Here is a 21,210-nt window from a genome sequence, read left to right as displayed (position 1 = left end):
TACCGTTATTTTATAATTTCCGTCTTTGCTAACCTCCTTATAGGTGAAGTATGATTCACTATGTCTTGGGAAGCTTGTATCCCAAACTTTATTAGTTCTCTGAACCATTGCTAACATTTTCCATTTCTAAAGAGTGTTGTTAGAACAACTATGTTGTTTATATGTTCGGGCTCTTCAATTTTTTCTTGGTCTTGTAAGAATTTACAGAAGAAGCTTCTAGTTTATCAATGAATTATAAGATATTAGCTGTAGTGAACGTGGCAATTTTCAGCTTTCTGTGCTTTTGGTCTTATCAAGATATGTTTCAACTCTTGTGTACTTTCTTTCCCACGATTCTTTGTATCTGATATTTCACCTGACTATTGCTTATGCTACTTTAAATAGACAGTATATAGATTTCTCCGGGTTATAATATATGTGCTCTATGTTTCTGCAATATTTCGGTAGATTGAAATGCTCTGGTCCAGGTTTGATGGGGAATCCCTTGCCTTCAGCAGATAATAGTCACTACAATATCTTGCGCCAACATTGTACGATATAAATGCAGTATTTTGCATCAATATTACGTAGTCTATCATAGATTTAAAATTCCTTGTATTGTTTAAGTAAATTTGTGGAACAAGAGGTTCCATTCATTCTAGTACGTTTTATATGCATAAGTTAAATATTGAAAAACAAAATGCGTTCATCAAATACTATGGACCTCGACCTAAACGAACTTAACAATTCTTTCGTGACGTTAGTAAGAATATTCGCCCTAAAATATTTCCGTGATGCTCTTTCTCTTCTTGTTCCTTATAAAAGAATAACTGACAGTCTCTTCCTTAGACCTGTAAATAGTTATTTTTTTTAAGTTTCCAGAAGTGATTATTAACGTTTTATGTTGTCCAATCAACAAATTTTCTGAAAAGGAGCTTTTTCCTAGATGATTCCCACTCGCACAAGGGTAGAGAGAAAAATAACACTAGTAACTATCGTCCCATTGCATTATTAGCAATCTTATCAAAGATAATGGGAAGAATAATGAAAAACCATCTGTTGCTTTTTCTTTGTAAACATAAAATTTGGTTTTCTACCTAATATATGCACTAATAACGCTATGTTTTCTGTTCTTAATGAAGTGTATACCTCATTTAATATTCAATTTTAAACGACTTCGGTTTTTTGTGATTTCGCTAAGACCTTCGATTGTGGTCCTCATGAAATTATGATTAACAAACTAGAGTATTATGGTATCCGAGGTGTTCCTTTAAAATGGTTTGTATCTTACCTTGAATGTAGAAAACAACTGGTACAAGTTCATGATGAAGTTTTGAGTAATTTACCAGTTGACAGCGATGTACCTCAGGGTTCAAATTAGGTCCAATAATTTTTTTGATATTCATGAATGATGTCATAGACGAATTATTGGCCAAAAATTTCATTACTAATATGTCCTGGTCTCTGGTCTCTGCTTAAACCCTGAGAAAACTTTAGTTTTATCCTACAAAGAAGTTTTACAGCCACTAAGACCCAACAATAACTCAATACGATCCTCAAATTCGATTAAGTTTCTAGGTCTACATATTGACGGTACCCTTCATTGGTATTTACTTATACCGAGAGACCGAGGCAAAAAAATTATTTTTTGCGTGTTTTGCCATTGAATCTGTATCTAAGCAGCTCGTTTCTCGTACTGCTTTAACTACTTACTACTCGTTAATCGAATCGCATCTTCGCTATTGTTTGCCTTTCTGGGTGCTTTGTAGTTTCCACTTCTTCGAATCTATCTTCAAATTACCAAAAAAAAGCTATTCGTTACATTTATGTTTTAAATACTAGAACGCAATGCGAATTCTATTTTGAAAAATACAAAATTTTAACTCTCCCTGCTCTTTTCATTTTAGAATCATTGATAGCTACCCTACTAGATAAAAACATTTGGACATTTACTTAACAATAACCACTTCTAGTCTGGTAACAAATTACTTCATCTTCGGTGCTAAGAAATTATTTAATCAGCTTCCTTCAGAATTAAAAATGACAAATTTATTTAATAAGTTCCCGAAATTGACAAAGGCGTTTCTGATTGAAAGACATTATTCTTTGGCAGAATTCAACAATCTACCAGAGGTTGGCATGATTCAATTTAGTATGAAGTAAATCATTCATTTTCCTCTTCCTCTCTCCCCCTCTTCCTCTCTCTCTCTCTTTCCATATCTTTCTCTTTCTATCTCTCTCTCTCTCTCTCTCTCTCTCTCTCTCTCTGTCTATTCTGCGTCTGTTGCCATAATTTTTCCAAAACTGGGTTTTGGACCAACTCTGCCATTTAAGTCTCCCCCTCTTATTATTTCACTGGATTTGCCTAATGACTTATTTCTTGGTGAAGGTTTTCATTGATTCGAGAGTCGTCGTTCACCGCACATACCCCAATTTTGGTACTTTTCACTCCGTTTGGTATTAAATTGTCAACAGTTTTCGAATTCTTTGCCATTCTCTTCGGTTTTCGATTCTACTACTAAGTACTTGCATTCACAGTTTTTCCAATATAACATAACTTTTTCTGAATATTTATATCCCAAGTTCCAAATCTTCATTGAAAACATGACTGAAATGTACATTTGTATTAATTCTCAAAGCATGTATACTTCTGAATATTTCATACATGCTGTAGAATTATATTTACTGTTGTACATGGATAGTTATTTCCCATCTCTAACAGAAGCAGGTGAACCGTCTTCCACAAGAGACTAAGTTATGATGGAAGGGAGTGTTCACACTTAACCATGCACTCGCGTTCCACTCATACATTGTTGTCAGCTATTCAAATATTTCTTATACATTGAAAATATGATATTGAAATAATAGTCAACAACCTAAGAAAGGGAAACATTGAAAATCTTTTAATCTTTTTTAATACTGGTTATATTTTATCACAAAGTTAATTACGAGTATTACACATTTACGTTATGATAAGATTGGATTGGTAGTGTAAATATTAGAACACAAAATTGAACGCATCGATGTCTTGAACATTCAGTTATCTTGTCATCTTATGATGAATAGATGTTTTAGAAGATGAAAGAGCAAACATATATTATGGAATATAAAGTGATATTTTCAATCAAAATGGTTATTAAATCATTTTCAATTTGTAGCCGTGTATAAAATTGATAAAAATTTTAAAATATTGAAAAGTGACAAGTTTCATAAATCGAGAGACCTAATTTTAGTCCCTTTTGGTTTGGAGAATGAATAAATTGTAGAGACGCAAAATTTGTAACGATATATAATATCAGATAACATATATATAAATTTAATTAAAGATTAATCTCAATACCTTTCCAATATTCACAAGTTATTCCTGAAGAATATTAGAGGCAGTGGAATGAGTTTGATTGGATAATTCTCTGTCTTTAAAGAGCCTATTAGATGCAAATTAGAACTACGAGAAGAAGATCAAACAAAAAACAGAGAATCAATATACATGTACCTTGGAATTTATATAACCAGTTATGGAGACGTAGAAGATAAGGTAAAAAGTAGCTAGATTGAATAAGGTCGCGGGACGTCTTCAGAACATAGTATGGCCGACCAAACACCTAAGGCAAGAAACAAAGGCACGAAAATATAAAGCGACAACTACCTATATAACAGAAACAACACCAGATATATCAGTAACGGAACAACTCTTGGAGACCACAGAAATGAAAATCCCATGCAGATCTCGGGAAAAACACTAATAGACTGAGAAAGAAGTGAAGACGATTATGTGACATAGATAACATTAACAAATGGGTATCATAGCGTAAAAACACTGGAACCAATATATAAGTGGAATGACAGGCTATAGCTAGGGTCGACCAAGAAAGACATGAAGTGACAATCTAGAGCCAGGATGAGGAAAGATATCGAAGAATGAACAAGCGTTCGACCTATTATGGAAGAAAGAAAGTTTAAAAGTATATAGGTATCGTTTTTATTGAATAAGTATGAAAATAATATTTAGTAACCCTGTTCAAGAAACTTTTCATTGTTACTCCTTAGCCCCCAATCTCTAGTTACTTATCTACATCATAATATTATCGTTCATACTACAAATAAAATTTTTTTGTAGTTGGGTTTTAATAAGGTTTTTCCTTTGACTCTGCCTATGGTCATTGTTCATATTAAATTCGACTTTTGGAGACAAATTTAAGTGGATTTTTTGAGCCAACTGGGATACTACTTTGACAACAATAATCATAATACTAAAAGCCTTCATCTGAGAATCTGATACAAAGTATTTGGCGAAATTCCAGTAGCTACAAGAATTAGTAGCACCACACACACTAGTTACATGATTTCAACTCTAAACCAGAATTATACGATCATTCTGGTAGTATACGCTCGATTTTAGAAAGCGCAATAAATATAATTTAATACCAAAAAAGCAAATACATATTCACTTAATCTATGAACTTATTATTTATAATTGTTTAAATTAAGACATTTATGCCAAAGTTTCCTGTATTGCTTTTATTGTTCTCATCGTTTTCTTGCGAACGATGGTCAGTTGATGATTTATTATAGAAGAAATCCAACTCCAACCATGGGCAACACCGTACTAACTCGTTCCCACGAAATGTATTAAAGAGAAGTAATAATTCGTAGTAGGAGAACACGCAATATTTTCATATCATTTAAGGTTTGTAGATCATTCCCGAAAAGTGCGAACGTGGGTTACCTCATTGGCGAATGCTGTAATAGAAATTTCTTTATATTTGATCGAATAAGTGAATTCCAGTTATACAACTTGTTCTGAAGTAATTGACTCGCGTGGATTGAACATAGACAAAGGTAGTGTAGAGACTTGTTTTGTTTTAAGTAGGTCGAGGTTTTTACGAGAATGAAAGAAAAATTCGATAGTTTTTATTATTGATATGAATAATAAACACTTTTAAGTATACAATTTGAAATATTTTATCACCATAAAATTGGTACTGTTGAAGAATGTTCAGTTTCCCGCCAATATGGAAAAAACAATTCACCTGTTTGATGCTGCTTTGTTATCGTGTATGATACAAACTTTCAGATCGTTGTTGATAAATTACTGTCAGTAGTAAACTGTTACATACAGTATCATTTATTTTTCTTCTAATTTAAAAAGGGAAAATTAAAATTTGATATCACATATTTCCTCGTAGAATCAACTAATGTTATTTTATAACTAATAATAATAAGTTTTGTTGATAATCTAGAGATAATGAAACTAATATTACTTATGATTTATTAGTATTCAATATTTTAACATAACATTTAAGTTCTTCGTCGTTTATATGGTCAGAATATATGTATTTGCATTTATCTTAGGTCTCAAATTACATTCAACATTGGATATTTACTTTACCTATTTTTCTTCTTATTTACATCATTCGGAATAAGCTATTAACTATACAATCTTGAAGTTGCTTCCATTACTTAGCTCTATCTCTTTATTACTTTTTTGTTCTATTCAATATATTCAGTTAAGATTCAAGAACAGCATTGCGATTTATATCCATCCTTCCTACAACTGCAGTTAGTAGCACTAACTCCTGATATAGTTTATATGAGGCTGAGATTGATTAATTTGATAATTATTGTTTGGAGGCATTAGTGACTATTTTCTAGTATCTATTTCCTCATATTCTGAGCCTAGTTTCATATAGTCTAGTGGCATGAGAAAAAAGATCAGATGATGATGTGGCATGGATAGGTTTCTCAGTGTAATTCCCATCGAATAAATGGTCTATGATCAATAATATCTTCTTATTATTTTTGTAACTCATAATACAACTGAAAACTGGATATCTGCTTTAGTTAATTCACATATTTTCATAGCTTTACATCTATTTAAATAATGGAGTATATTAGTATATTCACGAGTGTATCATGGAGGTTATTATTCACGGGGTGAATTTTATAAATCACCGAGTAGCATACTATACTTCATCCACGACTAATAAATATTTTGTTGAAGCCTTTATTATATACTTTTCTTGACTTTCCGACAGTAAATTCGATAAGGCGAATTCAGCAGCTTCTCTGATTTCTAGTGGTACTGAAGAAAAGTCACTCTCATTTTCTATAACCGTTTTTATTTTGATTTTTTATCATAATTTAACACAAAATATCAAAACACTGATAAATCTAAGCATACACTAATGTTTGAGTTCAAATATTGTTACTAAAGGTAACTTATTCATAAATTAATCCAGAAACCACGATACATTGAGAAACACATGCTCATGTTAATGCTACGTGCCTTTAAACTGGAGGGCCCAGATTCGAATCTGGTCTAATAAAATCAACTTTATATATATATATATATATATATATATATATATATATATATATATATATATATATATATATATATATATATAACTAAATTTGAAGTGTTTTTAAATGATCAAATTATAAAAATCGATTTTTTGTAACAAAATCATATAATATAGCTAAAACAAGGAATCATCTGACAGTAGTGATAAACGGAATTCATTAATCACTGCTGTGAATAATGGGTATTATTAAGGTCGAGTAAGCAGATGTATACAACAGTCGTTGTATATGTACCCCCAAGTATCCGACTTAAAACAATTCAAAAAAATCTCAAGACACAGTTTGAGAGATTTAAAAAGAAACACAGTCATAAGGCACGAAAGGGAGACGAAAGGAATCATTAAATTGAGAAGTAAACAGAGAAACGCATGGATTTAGCACATGAACAAGATAGCAGTAGTCTATAGGATTGGTATACCGCAGACATAAATAGGTATGCAAAGGGGTGTAAGGAATCATAGACCGTACATAGCAGTTCAAATATTCCCAATAAGGGAAAGAAAATCAAATTCGCGAAAATCTATTAGTGTAAACAACTCGTACAGAATTTGATTCATCTGTATCTGATAGTTTCTCTAAAGGAGAGCACATCGAAACTTATCTCTTATTGATTAAAACTGCTCTATTCTATTAATAAGATCGATTGATTCATAATTTGTTCTTTTCTTTCAAATGTCTTATCATTTGACCGTGGTTGGAGTTGACAAATTTTCACCGTACTATTTGATTGTTATGATAGTTGCTAGGTAATTTGCAATAACATTATAACGTGGATAGCGATGACCTAATCCACTATTCAAGCATAAGGAATCGATTTTTTTTATAATATATTGCCGGCTATAGCGCACAAAAGAGTTAAAAGAACCCTCAATATATTCATATTTTCAACATTGATATTATCTGAGTAATACAAGTATGGTAGTAAATGTAAAACTTGCTGATTATCAATTCTTTATTGGAATTTAATTTTGTTCCTGTTGTTGTTGAATCTTCATTTCAAATCTTTAACTTGAAAGTTTTCTTGTATGAAACTTCTAATTATTTAAATTTATTTTTGAACGATTGGGATTAGTCTTTCATAAATCTGATATCAGCAAGTTAGTTGCACGGCAGACAAATTGTAACTCATGGTTCTCTCGTTGATTTCATTGGATAATTCTATTTGTGATAACTGCCCAACAAAAACTAATGTTTATATGTTAGCAGGAATTTTGTTATGTTAGTCGTTTTATATGCAAATGATAAATCATTTTGACTGTAGACCCATGCTTAATGCAGTAGGACTCAAAGACATTGCATGAAACTTTCAAATTAATAAATTACTCTCACAATTTTTCTGAAACTATTGAGCAGATATCCCTCTATATGCTATGTAAGTGACATAAAAATATTTTAGTAAGATTACAATGTAATTTCTCTCATTACATTGCGGACTCGATTGAACAATTATGGTCTTGCCATTACCATTTCATTTTGTTTTGTATTTTCGTTGATTTATTATATGAAAGTTTGAGATATAATACAAGAAATATTAAAGTTCAACACGTTTTTGTTTACGAATTGGCAAAATGGAACTATGATAAAAATGCTTCAAGTACAACAACGAACACTGAAAACTTGTGAATTTAGTGTCACAAATATGAAACGACGTTCCAAAAGAGAATGGGAAGTTATAGTTGATGTCAGAGTACCTTTTATTTCCTTGGAAAAGCAGATTTTCTCTGAAACATTACAAACCAAGTGGAATGAAAATCGGCAGCGTGTTTAATAATCTTAAGAGAACTAAAGATTTTGGAATTTTGGAATACATCAACTACAATATCAAAAATTGTTAAGAAATTAATATGGTTAGAAAATATAGGACAACAGAAGGGTTTCGAAATAAAACTGGGATTAATAGTAGAGAAGGCGAAAAACATCCCTGGAAAGACAAAAGCTCCCATTTTTTTAATCATAAACATTTAGAGCAGTAAAAGACAAGCATAAAGTCTCTGCATCTGATTTAGATGCGAAAAACCATTATTCAATTAATAGCAAAAATAGATTACAAAAGCTTTAAATTTCGTGTCTTCAGCTTGGTTGTCTAAAAAATTGTTTATATACATTTTTTTATTTCATACGAAAGCAAATTAGAAGTTCTCATACACACCTCGAAATAAAACTGGGATTAATAGTAGAGGAGACGAAAAACGTTCCCGGCAAGACAAAAGCTCCCATATTGTGGAAATCCAAACAAATTCACATTAAACAATCGAGTAGCTAATAAACACCCTTAACTTACCCAATAACATTTGCGGTAGATTGGAAATATAAATAGAGCAATTCATCCCTCATAAGCATGAAAACCGATCCATCACATGCATCATATTGCATAGACGGCACGATACAGAACCGTTTTGTGATCGCGTTTTGATTAGAGAAGAAAAGAGGGTCCATTATAATAATTCGTAACGGAAAACTTATTTGAATGAATCGTTCCGAAGTACTGGGATTACGAATTCACATTCCAAAAAATTTTTTTTAGTGTTTAGTGCAGAATTGTACTGAAAATTAGACATACTCGTAATGAAGATCTTTATAGTGAATAATTGGATCAAGTAAAACCAACATTAATCGTAAAGTATCGGGAGTTTGTCAAAGAGAGAGGCGTTAATCAGCAATACGACAATTTAAGAAAGCAATGTACAAAACGAACCTTTAAAAAATTATTGAATTGGGGTTGAAGGTACGCATCAACCATCATACTCGCCCTTTTCCTCATTCTCATAGTTTCATTTTTCCTGATTGCTATATCATTTTCTTGCAAAATTTGGGAAACGTCCAACATGTCATCTCGAGATAATAGATTTTTATAGATTTTTCATTGCAAATTAGCACAATATTTGACAAAATAATTTTGATAAGGAAGGTAATTACATTATTAATTAAAAATAAATTTATAAAAAATTCATACGTTTGATTTAGTTTAAGAACGCGGCATTGCTCCCGGTTTTCCTTTGTTAATGTGTGAATTTATTGATAAAAAACTGGGACAGCACAATATAGGAGAAGAAACTCGAGAAAAAGCAGCATATTTAAAGATAGCTCTAAGAACAAACATTTCAGTAGTTGAAATACCTTCCGTGCAAACACGTTCCAACATAGTAGCTAATTAATCTCACTTGTATACAATAGAACATCAGAGACTTACTCCTTATAACTTTTGATAATGTAATGTTATTTTATATTCATTTTGTAAGTTGTGATTAGATTGATACAAAAAATTATTGGAAATTTTTTTTATATTTTCTATTTAGATTCAACGAACCGATTAACTCATTAAATGAAATGTGACATTTCTAGAATTTACGTAAAATTCCATAGGTGTGGCGCATAAAACTGGGTCACAATCATAATATATATAGTTATAATTTTTTTTATCTCAAAGGTGTCCCCATGTTTTGATTTGGTTATTGTAAGAATGAACTTGATCTATAATAAAAGATTATTTCTTGTTTTCAACCCATTATCATCAAGAACATTTGTGTAAATCCGCAATAATAAATTATAGACTTTATTACCAAGGCCCTCTTTTTCATATCTCTGCCTTGACAAGATAAATTATATTAGATTGAATACAAAAAAAAAATTAATTAAAAATATGATATTTCTTATGGATAATACCAATTTTTTTCATAGAAATTTAACAGACTGCAACGATATATCAATACTTTTTCAAAATTCGTGTTCAAAAAAGTAGGAGAATTTAATTGGTAACACAATATTATATAATGCTTCTAATTTTAGAAAACTATTCAACACTGAAACTGAATTTTTTACAAAATTTAAGGGACTAACCGAAAACCAACCAGCTAACCAACCGAAAGTTTTTCATGAACGAATAATTCAAAACTGTTAGCCAGTATTTTATATCGCCGTTTGGGTACTAAAACAAATACATATTAAATTATTGAAAGTAATTGAGGAAGCTGGCTCAATAATTTGTTATGAACTCGAGATTTCTTAAATATCCATTGATGGGATTCAGTTTCGATAAAGTTGACGTCTACTTCAAAAAAAAGCGCTGCTAAGGTCTGTGGAAGATATTGCGAATACAACAGTCTGCCATAATCCGGATATGATTAATTAGAAACAGAATGGACGATCTAGATGGTCAGGCTAAAGCTGTATGTCGGGATGATCTTAACTAAACATATGGTGTGGCATTGTATTAATGAAAAATAAGCTTCTGCATAGTATGAACGTAACGTCGAGCTACTATGTTACCTTTTAAACCAACTTATGGTTATCTACTACTAGATCTAATAGTAAACCATCATCAATACCCATATCGTGGTGACCAAGACGTTTCCTATCAAATTTTAACTTTCTCTACGTCACTTTGCTTTCTCAACCTTCTTCTACCATAATGCATCCCGAGACATAACTGAAATTCGTCACTCAATTACATTGATAGTCCTATTCAACTTACCTCAAACAAAGCAGACTATTACCCAGCTGTAAGTGGTATCTTTCATTATGAACGGTAGACAGGAAGATCAAAACATATTTGATAATATATAGTACGCATAACAATCAACTCTCTTAGTCTTCTTAACGCTGCAATATACTGAGTAAAAATATGTGGCTTAACTTTATGTGACCCAACAACCCGATCACTCTCAAAGTAACTGATGTTAAACACCTGGCAAATTCAAGCTCCTAAATATTTTCCTTGATCCAAAAACAAAATTAAACAACATTCCTCATGCTAATAATCACTAAACCATCTTTGGAGGCACTGCAAAAAAATGTTTGGAAAACATTTAAGGCTGTTTACCTTTTTTTCCAACATATGTAAAACTGAAGATAGCTGGTCTTTGATCTTATTAAACTGTGAAGAGCCACATATAACATCTTCAAATGAGAAGTTGGGCGGTTAATTAATTAACAGTTTGTGCACTACAGCTTTCTCCGCTTCTAAGAGGAGATGACTTCTACAACTAATACATCCATCATTCTTCTGCAGATGTTCTCATTGAGTTTTAAATTTTTTATTTAAAACTTAATTGTGCTCCACCATTGACTGCTATGCTATGCTTGTACAGGGAAATTATAAATTTCCAGGAGCTACTGTATTGAAAAAGATAAAAAAATAGCGTCAACAAATCATTCTGTAAATTTTTGTGAATGAATAAAACAATTTATTTGTGGGAAAACCCATTGCTGTGATAGGATACCCTCAATTCAATTACCATAGTATTACCATACTATTTCATTACATAGATAACTCATTAAATATATAATTATTATTCTACCATTCATATGAATCATCCATTTTATGACGCAAGTACATATTATTTATGATTTACATCAATATAAAAGTTGAGAAATTGGTGCAAATTGAAGCAAATTGTAGAAAAAACAATATATTGTTTTATAGATCACTTTTATGAAAAAAAAATTATTCGTCAATATGAAATTTGATAAGGAAATCGAATTGTTTCAGATACAAAATGGGTTGGGGAACAAAAATGGATGGCTGTGGAAATTTTATAAAGTACAGTTTATTCATTGTAAACTTCATTATATTTGTGAGTATATTCATTTTTCAAGTACCTTTTAGATATTTCATCAAAATGTGGAGGATTTTCATATATGAAAATAATGTTTCTTATAATTTCATATTTCCGTCAGTTTTTCATCCAATTAAAACTACAATTGAAGAATTTTATTCATTGAAATATAGGCAAAGGTCTACGATTTAAAATATTAGTTTCCATCTCTTAATTATTATCCACTATTTTAAACAATACATTAATGTTTGCAGTTGGGAGGGATTGTAGTAGTTTCCATTGGAATTTGGACGATTGTTGATAAATCTTTCGCCAATGAACTTCTTGGAACGAATCTATATGCTGGAGCGGCCTATATATTACTGGCTACTGGAATATTAGTCACATTCATATCATGTCTTGGTTGCGTGGGATCAGTGAAGGAAGTTCGATGTATGCTAGTCATAGTAAGTGATAAAAATTTCATGAATGTAATAAATGATAACAATGCTATTAATATATCTTTTTCCGATATTTCAGAACAGGATACAACAATCATAATATAGTATTTAATTCAGCTATCTATCTTTTTATAATTATTTTGAAACAGGATCACAAAAAGGTGTAAATTTCTATTAAGGCATTAACAAAAAGGGTTTCTGGAAGAAATATATTGTGTCCGAATATATACAAAGAAACATATGCAAACAAAATAATTTCCGTTATAAATCTATTAAACCCATATGTACGCGGATGATACATTGTTCATATAGAATTTCCTTGAACATAAACATTAAGAGCAGTTAGAGACAAGCATAAAGTCTCTTCATCTGATTTAGATGCGAAAAACCATTATTCAATGAATGGCAAAAATAGGTTACAAAAGCTTCAAATCTCGTGTCTTCAGCTTGGTTGTCTAAAAAATTGTTTATGTACATTTATAATTTCATTGGGTAAGCAAAGTAGAAATTCTTATAAACACCCTGGAAAGAAGCGCAGTTTAACAATACGTGGAATGGACTTTACCACTCAGTTTTGCATCTCCAGCTTCAAGCGTCTCGCGTTATGCCCACCGTTTTGAGATGCTTTGCCGTGGTCAGTAATCAACCCGATGATTAGCGTCAACTATCTCTTTCGAAATGGATGGGTATGACTTCCAGTACCTTGGAGGACCACTAAAAAAGAATTAGATTGTTAGATGCTGGTGATTTCCATCCTTCTGTTTAGAAAGGTGTCTCCAGCTCTTTTGTTCATTAAAATTTTAATGAAACTATCAGGCAAAAAAATTAGAGAGATATTACAGTATTTGTACCCATAATATCGTTACGATAGGCATTACGTTAATGAGAATTTCACTGTCCATTAATTTGACGGTTAATGAAGACGTATATAAATCCGAATAAATAAGCAAAAGAAAGTTTGAGTATATATTCATAAAGATTTAAAAAATTATTTAGTACGCAATCTTTTTTCTGAAACTTATAGCAAGTAGGAAGTCAATGAAACTTTTATCAATCATAGAAACCCATAACGATTTCTGCTTACATAAAACGACTGTTTCCCGGAACTTCCAATACGACTTCTTTTTAAAAACGCTATTTCTATTTGAGAAACTACCACAAATTTGAATACAAAAACGAATACTCTTTTAAAACATCATGTCGTGCAACTTCAAATAATAAACGTAGCAAAAGTTTATTTTCCAAAAATAGTCCTCACTCAAAATCGATATTATTCAAAGAAGAAAAATATGCAAAGAGCTTGTTATGAAATGTGTGGTATTAGTAGTAACTAAAAACTGTTTAATTTCAAAACTACTTTTAGAGACTCGCAAATTCAATTATATTTCGTCGGCTTTTGCTGAATTCTGGAATTGAATATTACTCAAAAGGATACAAATTTTCACATATTCCCTGGATTTCGTCTCTATTTATTTTTTCTACGAAGAAAATATTCTCAAAAACAAGAAGTTCTGCCTCAACCTCTTAAGTTCAACAGCTCTAAATATGTACTGTGAAAAACAATTCTGATTATAATTGTTGAAAAATAATTATTTGACACAAATGTGTCTTTTTAAAAGTATATCAACGCTTACTTACGAGCTCTTTAATTCAATTAGGAGAAAGGGCCAAATTTGAGTAAGCTGTTTGCAGAAAAATCAGTGACCCTTCAAGTCGTTCACACCAATTTGAGTAATTGTTTGAGCAATTGATTATAAGTTCACTATTATTAAAGACGTAACTAAAAATGTAAGTTTTCTCTTTCAAATACTCATATTATTATAATATGTTTGAAATCGATATAAATCCTCAATATAATTTGTGGCAAATTCTGAAAGTGTGCCTGGAATTGCATGAAGAATACTTGATAAATGGATGATGTTATTGAATCATTTTGTAATGTAGTTTTTTGATATTATACCCATAATTAAAGACAAGAGGTTCGCCAATCGAAGACCATACTATATTGTTTACATAATTTCCACAGATTTATGTAATTTATTTACGTGAATACTATCAGTATATAAATTATATTTACACCCACAATCACTCCTTTTAAACAATATTTTAACTTCGAGTGTGAGTCATTCATTTGATAAGAAGTCTCATAAAAATATACGCTTATTAGTTTCGTATTAATCTCACGAAGGGATTCCATAAAACATCAACAACAAATATGATCCATTACCTATTAAGATATCTAATTAAATATGCTTCTAAAATTTCAGTACTTCATCATTCTTTTCTTGATTTTCGTCACAATGCTTGTCGGAGGAATATTAGGTTATGTCTTCCGTGGTAAAATAGATAATACAATAAGAATTGGAATGGAGAGCTCACTAAGAGATTATGGAAACAATAAAGCTGTAACAGATGCATGGGATCAAACCCAGATTCAGTAAGTATCTAAATCCAATTTGGATCTATTAGATCTATTTCACACTGATACATTCTTTCACAAAATTACAAATATATCACAGCTATAACAAGCAAATCTCAATATATTCCTCAATTTGTTTTCAAGTATTATAACCTCAAGGTCTCCTTCTGGATGAGATGAACAAGCTACTAGCTTTAGAACGAAAGAAAAATGGAGAATGCTTTTGAAATGAACAAATTTATTAAAAAAAATCTCCGAATACGATAAGAACAATAAAAAAAGTTTCAGTAATAATAGATTTATTGAAAAGCAATTAAATTCGTTTTGATTGAGTAATACATAGCATATAAATGCAAATCAACTTACAAATATACTTCATATAAGAACTGGAACTTATCTGAGTTGATGGTTGCAGCCCAACTGTGGTTAAATTGTGGAGTTGCCGCTGTTTATGATAAAGTGGTGTAACTATTGTTGGCTTGGTTTTGGTACTTTGAAAAATAAAAAAACAGAGATTTGGTTGGAAACTACTAAGGAGGAACAGAGTAGGTAGAAAAGATCGGGATAAGAAGCTTAGGCACTAAAATATGAAAATACGAATTTACACGGGAATGAGTTAACAAAATTTGCTTTAAGTGATGAGATTGGAAAAATTACTGAGGACTATGAAGAAGCAATTTTGTTAGCATTACATTTTGTATGTATGTAACTCCACAATAATTAATTGAAGAAATAGAAAAAATATTTAAGGGCAAACGTAGCAGGCCGATTGGCATTCTAAATAGTTTTTTTATTTGCAAGAGATGGTGTCGAGGAACAGATAAGCATTCAAGCTTTTTGTTTAATTCAAAACCGTGAAATTAGTGAACTTCCAAATTATCTACTTTGAATTTTTTTGTTTCTTATTTTTCATATTCGAAGATACTCATTAATCATTTTCTTTGAGTCTAGATTGAAATGTTGTGGAGTTTATGGTTACCAAGATTGGCAAAATAACATACCCAGATCTTGTTGTAAAATGACAGCTAATGGCATAGCAGTTCCATGTAACAGTGTTGAAGGAAATAATGAATTCACAATTAATCAAGACGGATGCCTAGGGGTTACCAAAAATTTTGTCAAAGCGCACGCTGTTGTCATAGGTACTGCTGGAATTGCAGTTTCATGTCTTATGGTAAGTGCTACACTCGTTTTAACATATGTTTTGATGCAAATTTCTGCTTACAATGTTGAGTTATTTTAATTGGATACCAACTGGTTTGCTTCCATTCTCTCTGTTTCATTATTTTCTCAATGCAGAGATTGGTTTAGGAAGCAAAAACGAGTCGACTAAACAGAGTAAAAGGTCTTATATGAGAATATATTATCTAACTTATGACTGATAGACAATACATAATAGAACTGTTAACTACACCAGTACCCAACAGTCCCGACGGTTATATTCATATATCATATTCTAAACTTAATGAATGTAACGTTTTTGATGTGAAAAAAAGAGAAGAGAATTCTATTCCAATTTGATAATCAAAATTTCCAAGAAGGAGCAAAAAAATAACCATAAAGGTATTTTGTAACAATCACAGAAGCGAGGAATACTACATTTGGAAAAAAAGCTTAGCAATACATTATAATATTACAGTATTCCATTGATGTTTATTTAAAATGTAACTATATACCAACTCAATGTCTCAATTTATACCATCCTCTGTATTTCCGCCTTTAGAAAAGAGTTCCTCCAAATCACATTCTCCCATTTAGACAGTAGCTAAGACATCTAAAACCGATTGTTTATAATGAAGTTTTTGACTACGGGTAGAAAGCTTATGGCAGGCGTTTTTTGAAATGCTTATTCATTTAGAAGTACTAAAAAGAAAGATTTTTGGAAACTTAGTTAAACCACCTTCATTCAATAAGTCGTGTGACTACCTAAGAAAAACACTTTTTTGCCAAAAATCAATTTTATTCATCAATGTAATGTCGTTCAAGAGCAATACAATTATTCCAACACTTCTCTAAATTTTCGATGTCGTGCTTGAAGAAGGATTTGTCTTTTGCCTGAAAAATAGCTTCAGTTTCAGTAACTGCTGATTTGCAGTAGCAAATCTAATTTTTGGAAAATAAAAAAAGTAGCGTTACTTCAACGGTTGTCACTTTTTTCCAACTAATCGAAATGTCATGAAATTTTGCACATAGTCTTTTGAAAGCTGGTACTTCATAAACGTCATATAGATTTGACAATTACAGCGCCATCTGTGTTTCAATCACACGGCTTATTGAGTGATGTTATAAGATATTGCTCAATCCTATTTTCCATTTGGGGATTAATATATTGTTCCTGATCCCACTGGAGAATTTGTCTGATTTATATATTGAAATTGAACCTGAAATATATAGGGTGGTATATAAAAATTGACACCTTCTACTATTAAAGCGTGGTCTACGATGTTTTTCAAGCAAAGTAATATTTTAAAAGGTGATTAATGAGTCTATTGAATTTTCAGATTTTGGGCATGGTGTTCTCGTGTTACCTTTTCAAATCATTGGAATAAACCGCGATTGCCATCGTCAAATAAGTGAAGTTATAAGGAATGAATTATTGAATCCATTTATATGTGATCATTTTGTTCTGTACTTAATTGTGGTAATCAAGAATAATTAATTTCTTCCATTAGAATATTCATCGAGTTATTTGAATCAAATTATGTAGGTAACTGCTTAATGATACACTGTTTTATCAGAAAATTGACAAATGCATATATACTTTGTTAAAAACGATCAGCTCTCGAAGTACTGTATTCAAATATCTTATCTTCAAAAAGTAAAACAATAAAATTATCAAGAAGACAACAACTTATCAAGATTTTTATCAAATTTTCACATAAATTAATGCACGCGATAACTTCAATCCAGGAAAATATTAATACAAAATAGTAGATTGAATAACTGAATAATGTACCTGAGTTGGATCATTCAAATACCTTATATAGAAACATCTCTTTGAAAAACAGACTGCCACTCCCTCTCAGATACAAATATCCTTCGATGAATTGGTGTAAAAATATTCCAAGTTCAGTAAAGGCAAAAAATCTGCCCTGCGTCTACCTAACAAATGTAGTATTTACACTGGAGTAGCATTTGCTACACTCCATGCTCTAAAAATGTGCAGAACAGTGAATGAAAAAAAATCCCTAATCGTCTCTGATTCATCAAGCACACTAAAAGATTTTATAACTTTATACCCATCACACCCGATCCATCAACTCAAAATGGAACTTTATGCCTTATAACATAAAAACATTTTGTTTCTATGGCCATCGTCACACACGGGAGTAAAAGGAAAAGAAGAAGTAGACTCTTGAACACATCAATATCCTCTAACAAAAAAAACGGCGTCTTTATGTTAAACATACCAAACCAGATTCACAGAAGACGCTACAAGCTAAGAAAAAATTTGAAATCAATTCTCTCTTCATCCGGAAACGAAGTGCTATGTTAATTAGAGACACAAATTTGATATCTAAAATCTAATGTCTCATTATTATAAATTATAGTACTATGTTGTGAATGTCTCCCATGCTAATAACTCTTAGTAGTTGATGCGGGGTTATGTATGTTTAAATAAACATATATTTCTACAGCAAAATTCTGTTCTCCTTGTACACGATAAGTTCATAAATTAAATATACTAAATTTCAAGAAATAGTGAACATAATATTCTATTATGCAAAAACATTTAAATTTTTATACGAGAAGATTACGCTCAATTAGTATGTTTATAATAAAACATACACTGTAAATATGTGTATTTTCCTATTCGCATTTATCTGAATACTTAGATTCTACAACTCGGAAAATATAAATTTCTATTTTCAATTGATTCCTATGCCGTTTATGAATGAGAGCGTTAGCACTCTTATCCTTTTCAGAATGTATTTATTTTTTTTTTTGGAAATATAAGAGACACCTATCGTTTATTTGCTATTGAAATGAAACAACTATCGACCCTTGTTCCCAATTAAAGCAGATAATAAGAGTTTAAAAACAGAAACCTACCTAAAATAATATAGAAAACATTTTCAATCCAATTCATTTTAATTATCATAATATTGAAACTTATAGAATTCAGTATTATATTTCAACTAAAAAAAATGGTAATTGTTTCCATTCAATTATAACAGAAATTATTTCCTTCTCTTTAATCAAATTAATTTTAACATTATGAGTACCATCTTGTATAAATAAACAAATATGATTATTAAGATCTAAAAAGGTGTGCTCGTAATAAAAATAATTACAATGATTTATATACTTTAAGATTAACAAATAGTTGGTATTATTAATATTCTAGAGAGCTCAACTTGCAGAGATCCGCAATGCATTTTGAACAACAGGTAACTGTGGAAGCACTGAGACATACCATGAAAATGTCAACTTTGATAATATGGATTACAAAACAATTCATACAATGTTTATTAACCTATATTCATATCCAATTGTTGAAGGATTGAAAGAAATATTAATAGTATCCAACATACATATGTTTACTGAGCAAAAAACTTCGTACACTTCCTATAGAATCAAGTTTCATAAAATTTTGATATTCTTGACTAATCCATTCCTCTGGTAGAATCATTTGAAAATTGCAAATGTATAATACTCGCTAAAGCTAGTAAACAGTATCAATACACAATTCCTAAACATCTAATTACTTACTTGCAGTCACGGAAATCTTGCTTCGGTTTTGATTGATATTCGTCCTGTATAGAAGCTTCATCGCTAGTGCTTCTGCTCAAATTATTCTCCCAAATTCTTGAATAAGATCCACAATATAGTTTTAGAAACTTCGAAGCACCCATACAGCAGCTTCCGATTAAGCTTCGAGCCGTTTCAAATTTAAAATACATATTTTGTATGTTTAGCCAATCGAAGATAATTTTTCATAAGAATTGACTCTCAGTGTGTTCTGTATTGTGTTTGTCGATAAACCAGTGAATAAATTTGTGTTTCAAGCCATGACAATGAAGACTATTTATTTAAAACAAACACCACAATTCTTCATTTGAAATATTGCACCACAAAGTAGTTTAAAATTTAATTCGTACATCAATGGACTTTACAGGGAAAAATATTCGTTAAATTTTAGATGAAATATACGATGCATATTTTTCACTAGTCTTAGACACCACCACTATTCAATGTTTATAGAATATACTAACATGCATTTATAGATACTTGGACTAGCACATATTATAATAAAAAATATTTTTCAGCATATATGAATATTATCAATACTAAAGTACAAAATATATTTATAAGAAGACAATTGTTCATTCTTTTTATTTTTAGACTATTTAGAGTTTCTAATATTTTTAAAGATCAGTATAGATGTTGCTGTTTTCAGATATTTGTAACTGAAGGTGAATTTATGTATGTTCAACGAAATATTGAAGCAGATCTCTTTGTAAAAGTATATATAATAAATGTTTATCACTTGTGCAGAGGCTAGACATTTTTTTTGCTTTCTGACTCCTTAAAACCTTCATCAACAGCAACCTAAAACTCAAAATCCCCATGTCCAAACGATATCCGATATCCTTACAATGCTTCTCTTTGTTTATAAATTCAAAAACGAAGTCCACATTAAATAATTTTATTCTATCCAAACGGTATTTCCAGTTTTTATTTGCTACTCTCTTCGCATACCTCCAGATATCATTAAAAGTGGTTTATCAAATCACAACAATTAGTCACTCTATATCTTTGACTATAATCAAGCTTCTGTGTCCACTATAGTATACTTCGGACTTCGGGTATATTAGCCTATCGCGATTATTCTTTTCAAAAGCAAATTAATTAGTTCAGTTACCTTGTCATCTTCAAAATAACGAACATTTACGTAGTATCTAAACGTGTTCTTGTTATTTCTAATTTTTACTTACACCTCACCAGGCCACCAAACTATGCAGCGCTTGTAGCGTTAAGCAGGACATAAGAATACACAGTTAGAAATTCGTAAGGAATTATTTGCTACGAAAAACCAACACATCGGTCCATTTTACGTAAAACAAAAGGTACTCAAATCATTGCAAATTTCGAAATCCAACTTATACAACTTCTTTTTTTGGTTGTACTAAAATGTGAGACGAGAACATAACTTTCAAAAGTAGTGCTTCTTGACGTGTCCGTGGAACTATAGAAATAATAATGATCATAGAATAAATAGATCCAAGAAACTTGTCAAAAAGTGAACAAAGATGAATTAATATCACATTTTGGACCAAAATAGAGAAACAGTTATGAAGAGTTAATAATTTAGCTGTTGAGAGAATTTATTCATAGGCAAAGCAATGAGTTCCTATGTCACAAACTGAAGCTGGAAAAAGAGTCTCTTTGAACATACATATCTACGTTTCTGTATCATAATAAAGTTTTGGTAGGAGATTTTTTACCGGGC

At 30.8% G+C, this 21,210-nt stretch overlaps 1 protein-coding gene across 1 annotated transcript; it reads left to right on the top strand.

Moving 5' to 3' along the window:
- Positions 1–4,582: 4,582 nt before the first annotated feature.
- Positions 4,583–20,263, top strand: LOC130444899 (CD151 antigen). The gene is made up of 6 exons (XM_056780261.1): positions 4,583–4,818; positions 11,831–11,915; positions 12,152–12,343; positions 14,605–14,774; positions 15,708–15,930; positions 17,258–20,263. The coding sequence occupies exons 2-6, from the start codon at positions 11,838–11,840 to the stop codon at positions 17,303–17,305; spliced, it is 711 nt and encodes a 236-aa protein (XP_056636239.1). The 5' UTR covers positions 4,583–4,818; positions 11,831–11,837; the 3' UTR covers positions 17,306–20,263.
- Positions 20,264–21,210: the final 947 nt, after the last annotated feature.

The sequence above is a fragment of the Diorhabda sublineata genome, chromosome 1 (assembly GCF_026230105.1).
Source record: "Diorhabda sublineata isolate icDioSubl1.1 chromosome 1, icDioSubl1.1, whole genome shotgun sequence".
Lineage (NCBI taxonomy): Eukaryota > Metazoa > Arthropoda > Insecta > Coleoptera > Chrysomelidae > Diorhabda > Diorhabda sublineata.
The sequence above is the reverse complement of the archived record's forward strand: the minus strand, read 5'-3'. Positions and strand labels throughout refer to the sequence as shown.

Excerpts from the sequence above, each read along its gene's own strand:
- LOC130444899 (XM_056780261.1), top strand. The coding sequence starts at position 11,838 with ATGGGTTGGGGAACAAAAATGGATGGCTGTGGAAATTTTATAAAGTAC. Across the intron at positions 12,344-14,604 it reads TTCGATGTATGCTAGTCATA|TACTTCATCATTCTTTTCTT; the intron begins GTAAGTGATAAA and ends CTAAAATTTCAG. Across the intron at positions 15,931-17,257 it reads TTGCAGTTTCATGTCTTATG|ATTTTGGGCATGGTGTTCTC; the intron begins GTAAGTGCTACA and ends TTGAATTTTCAG.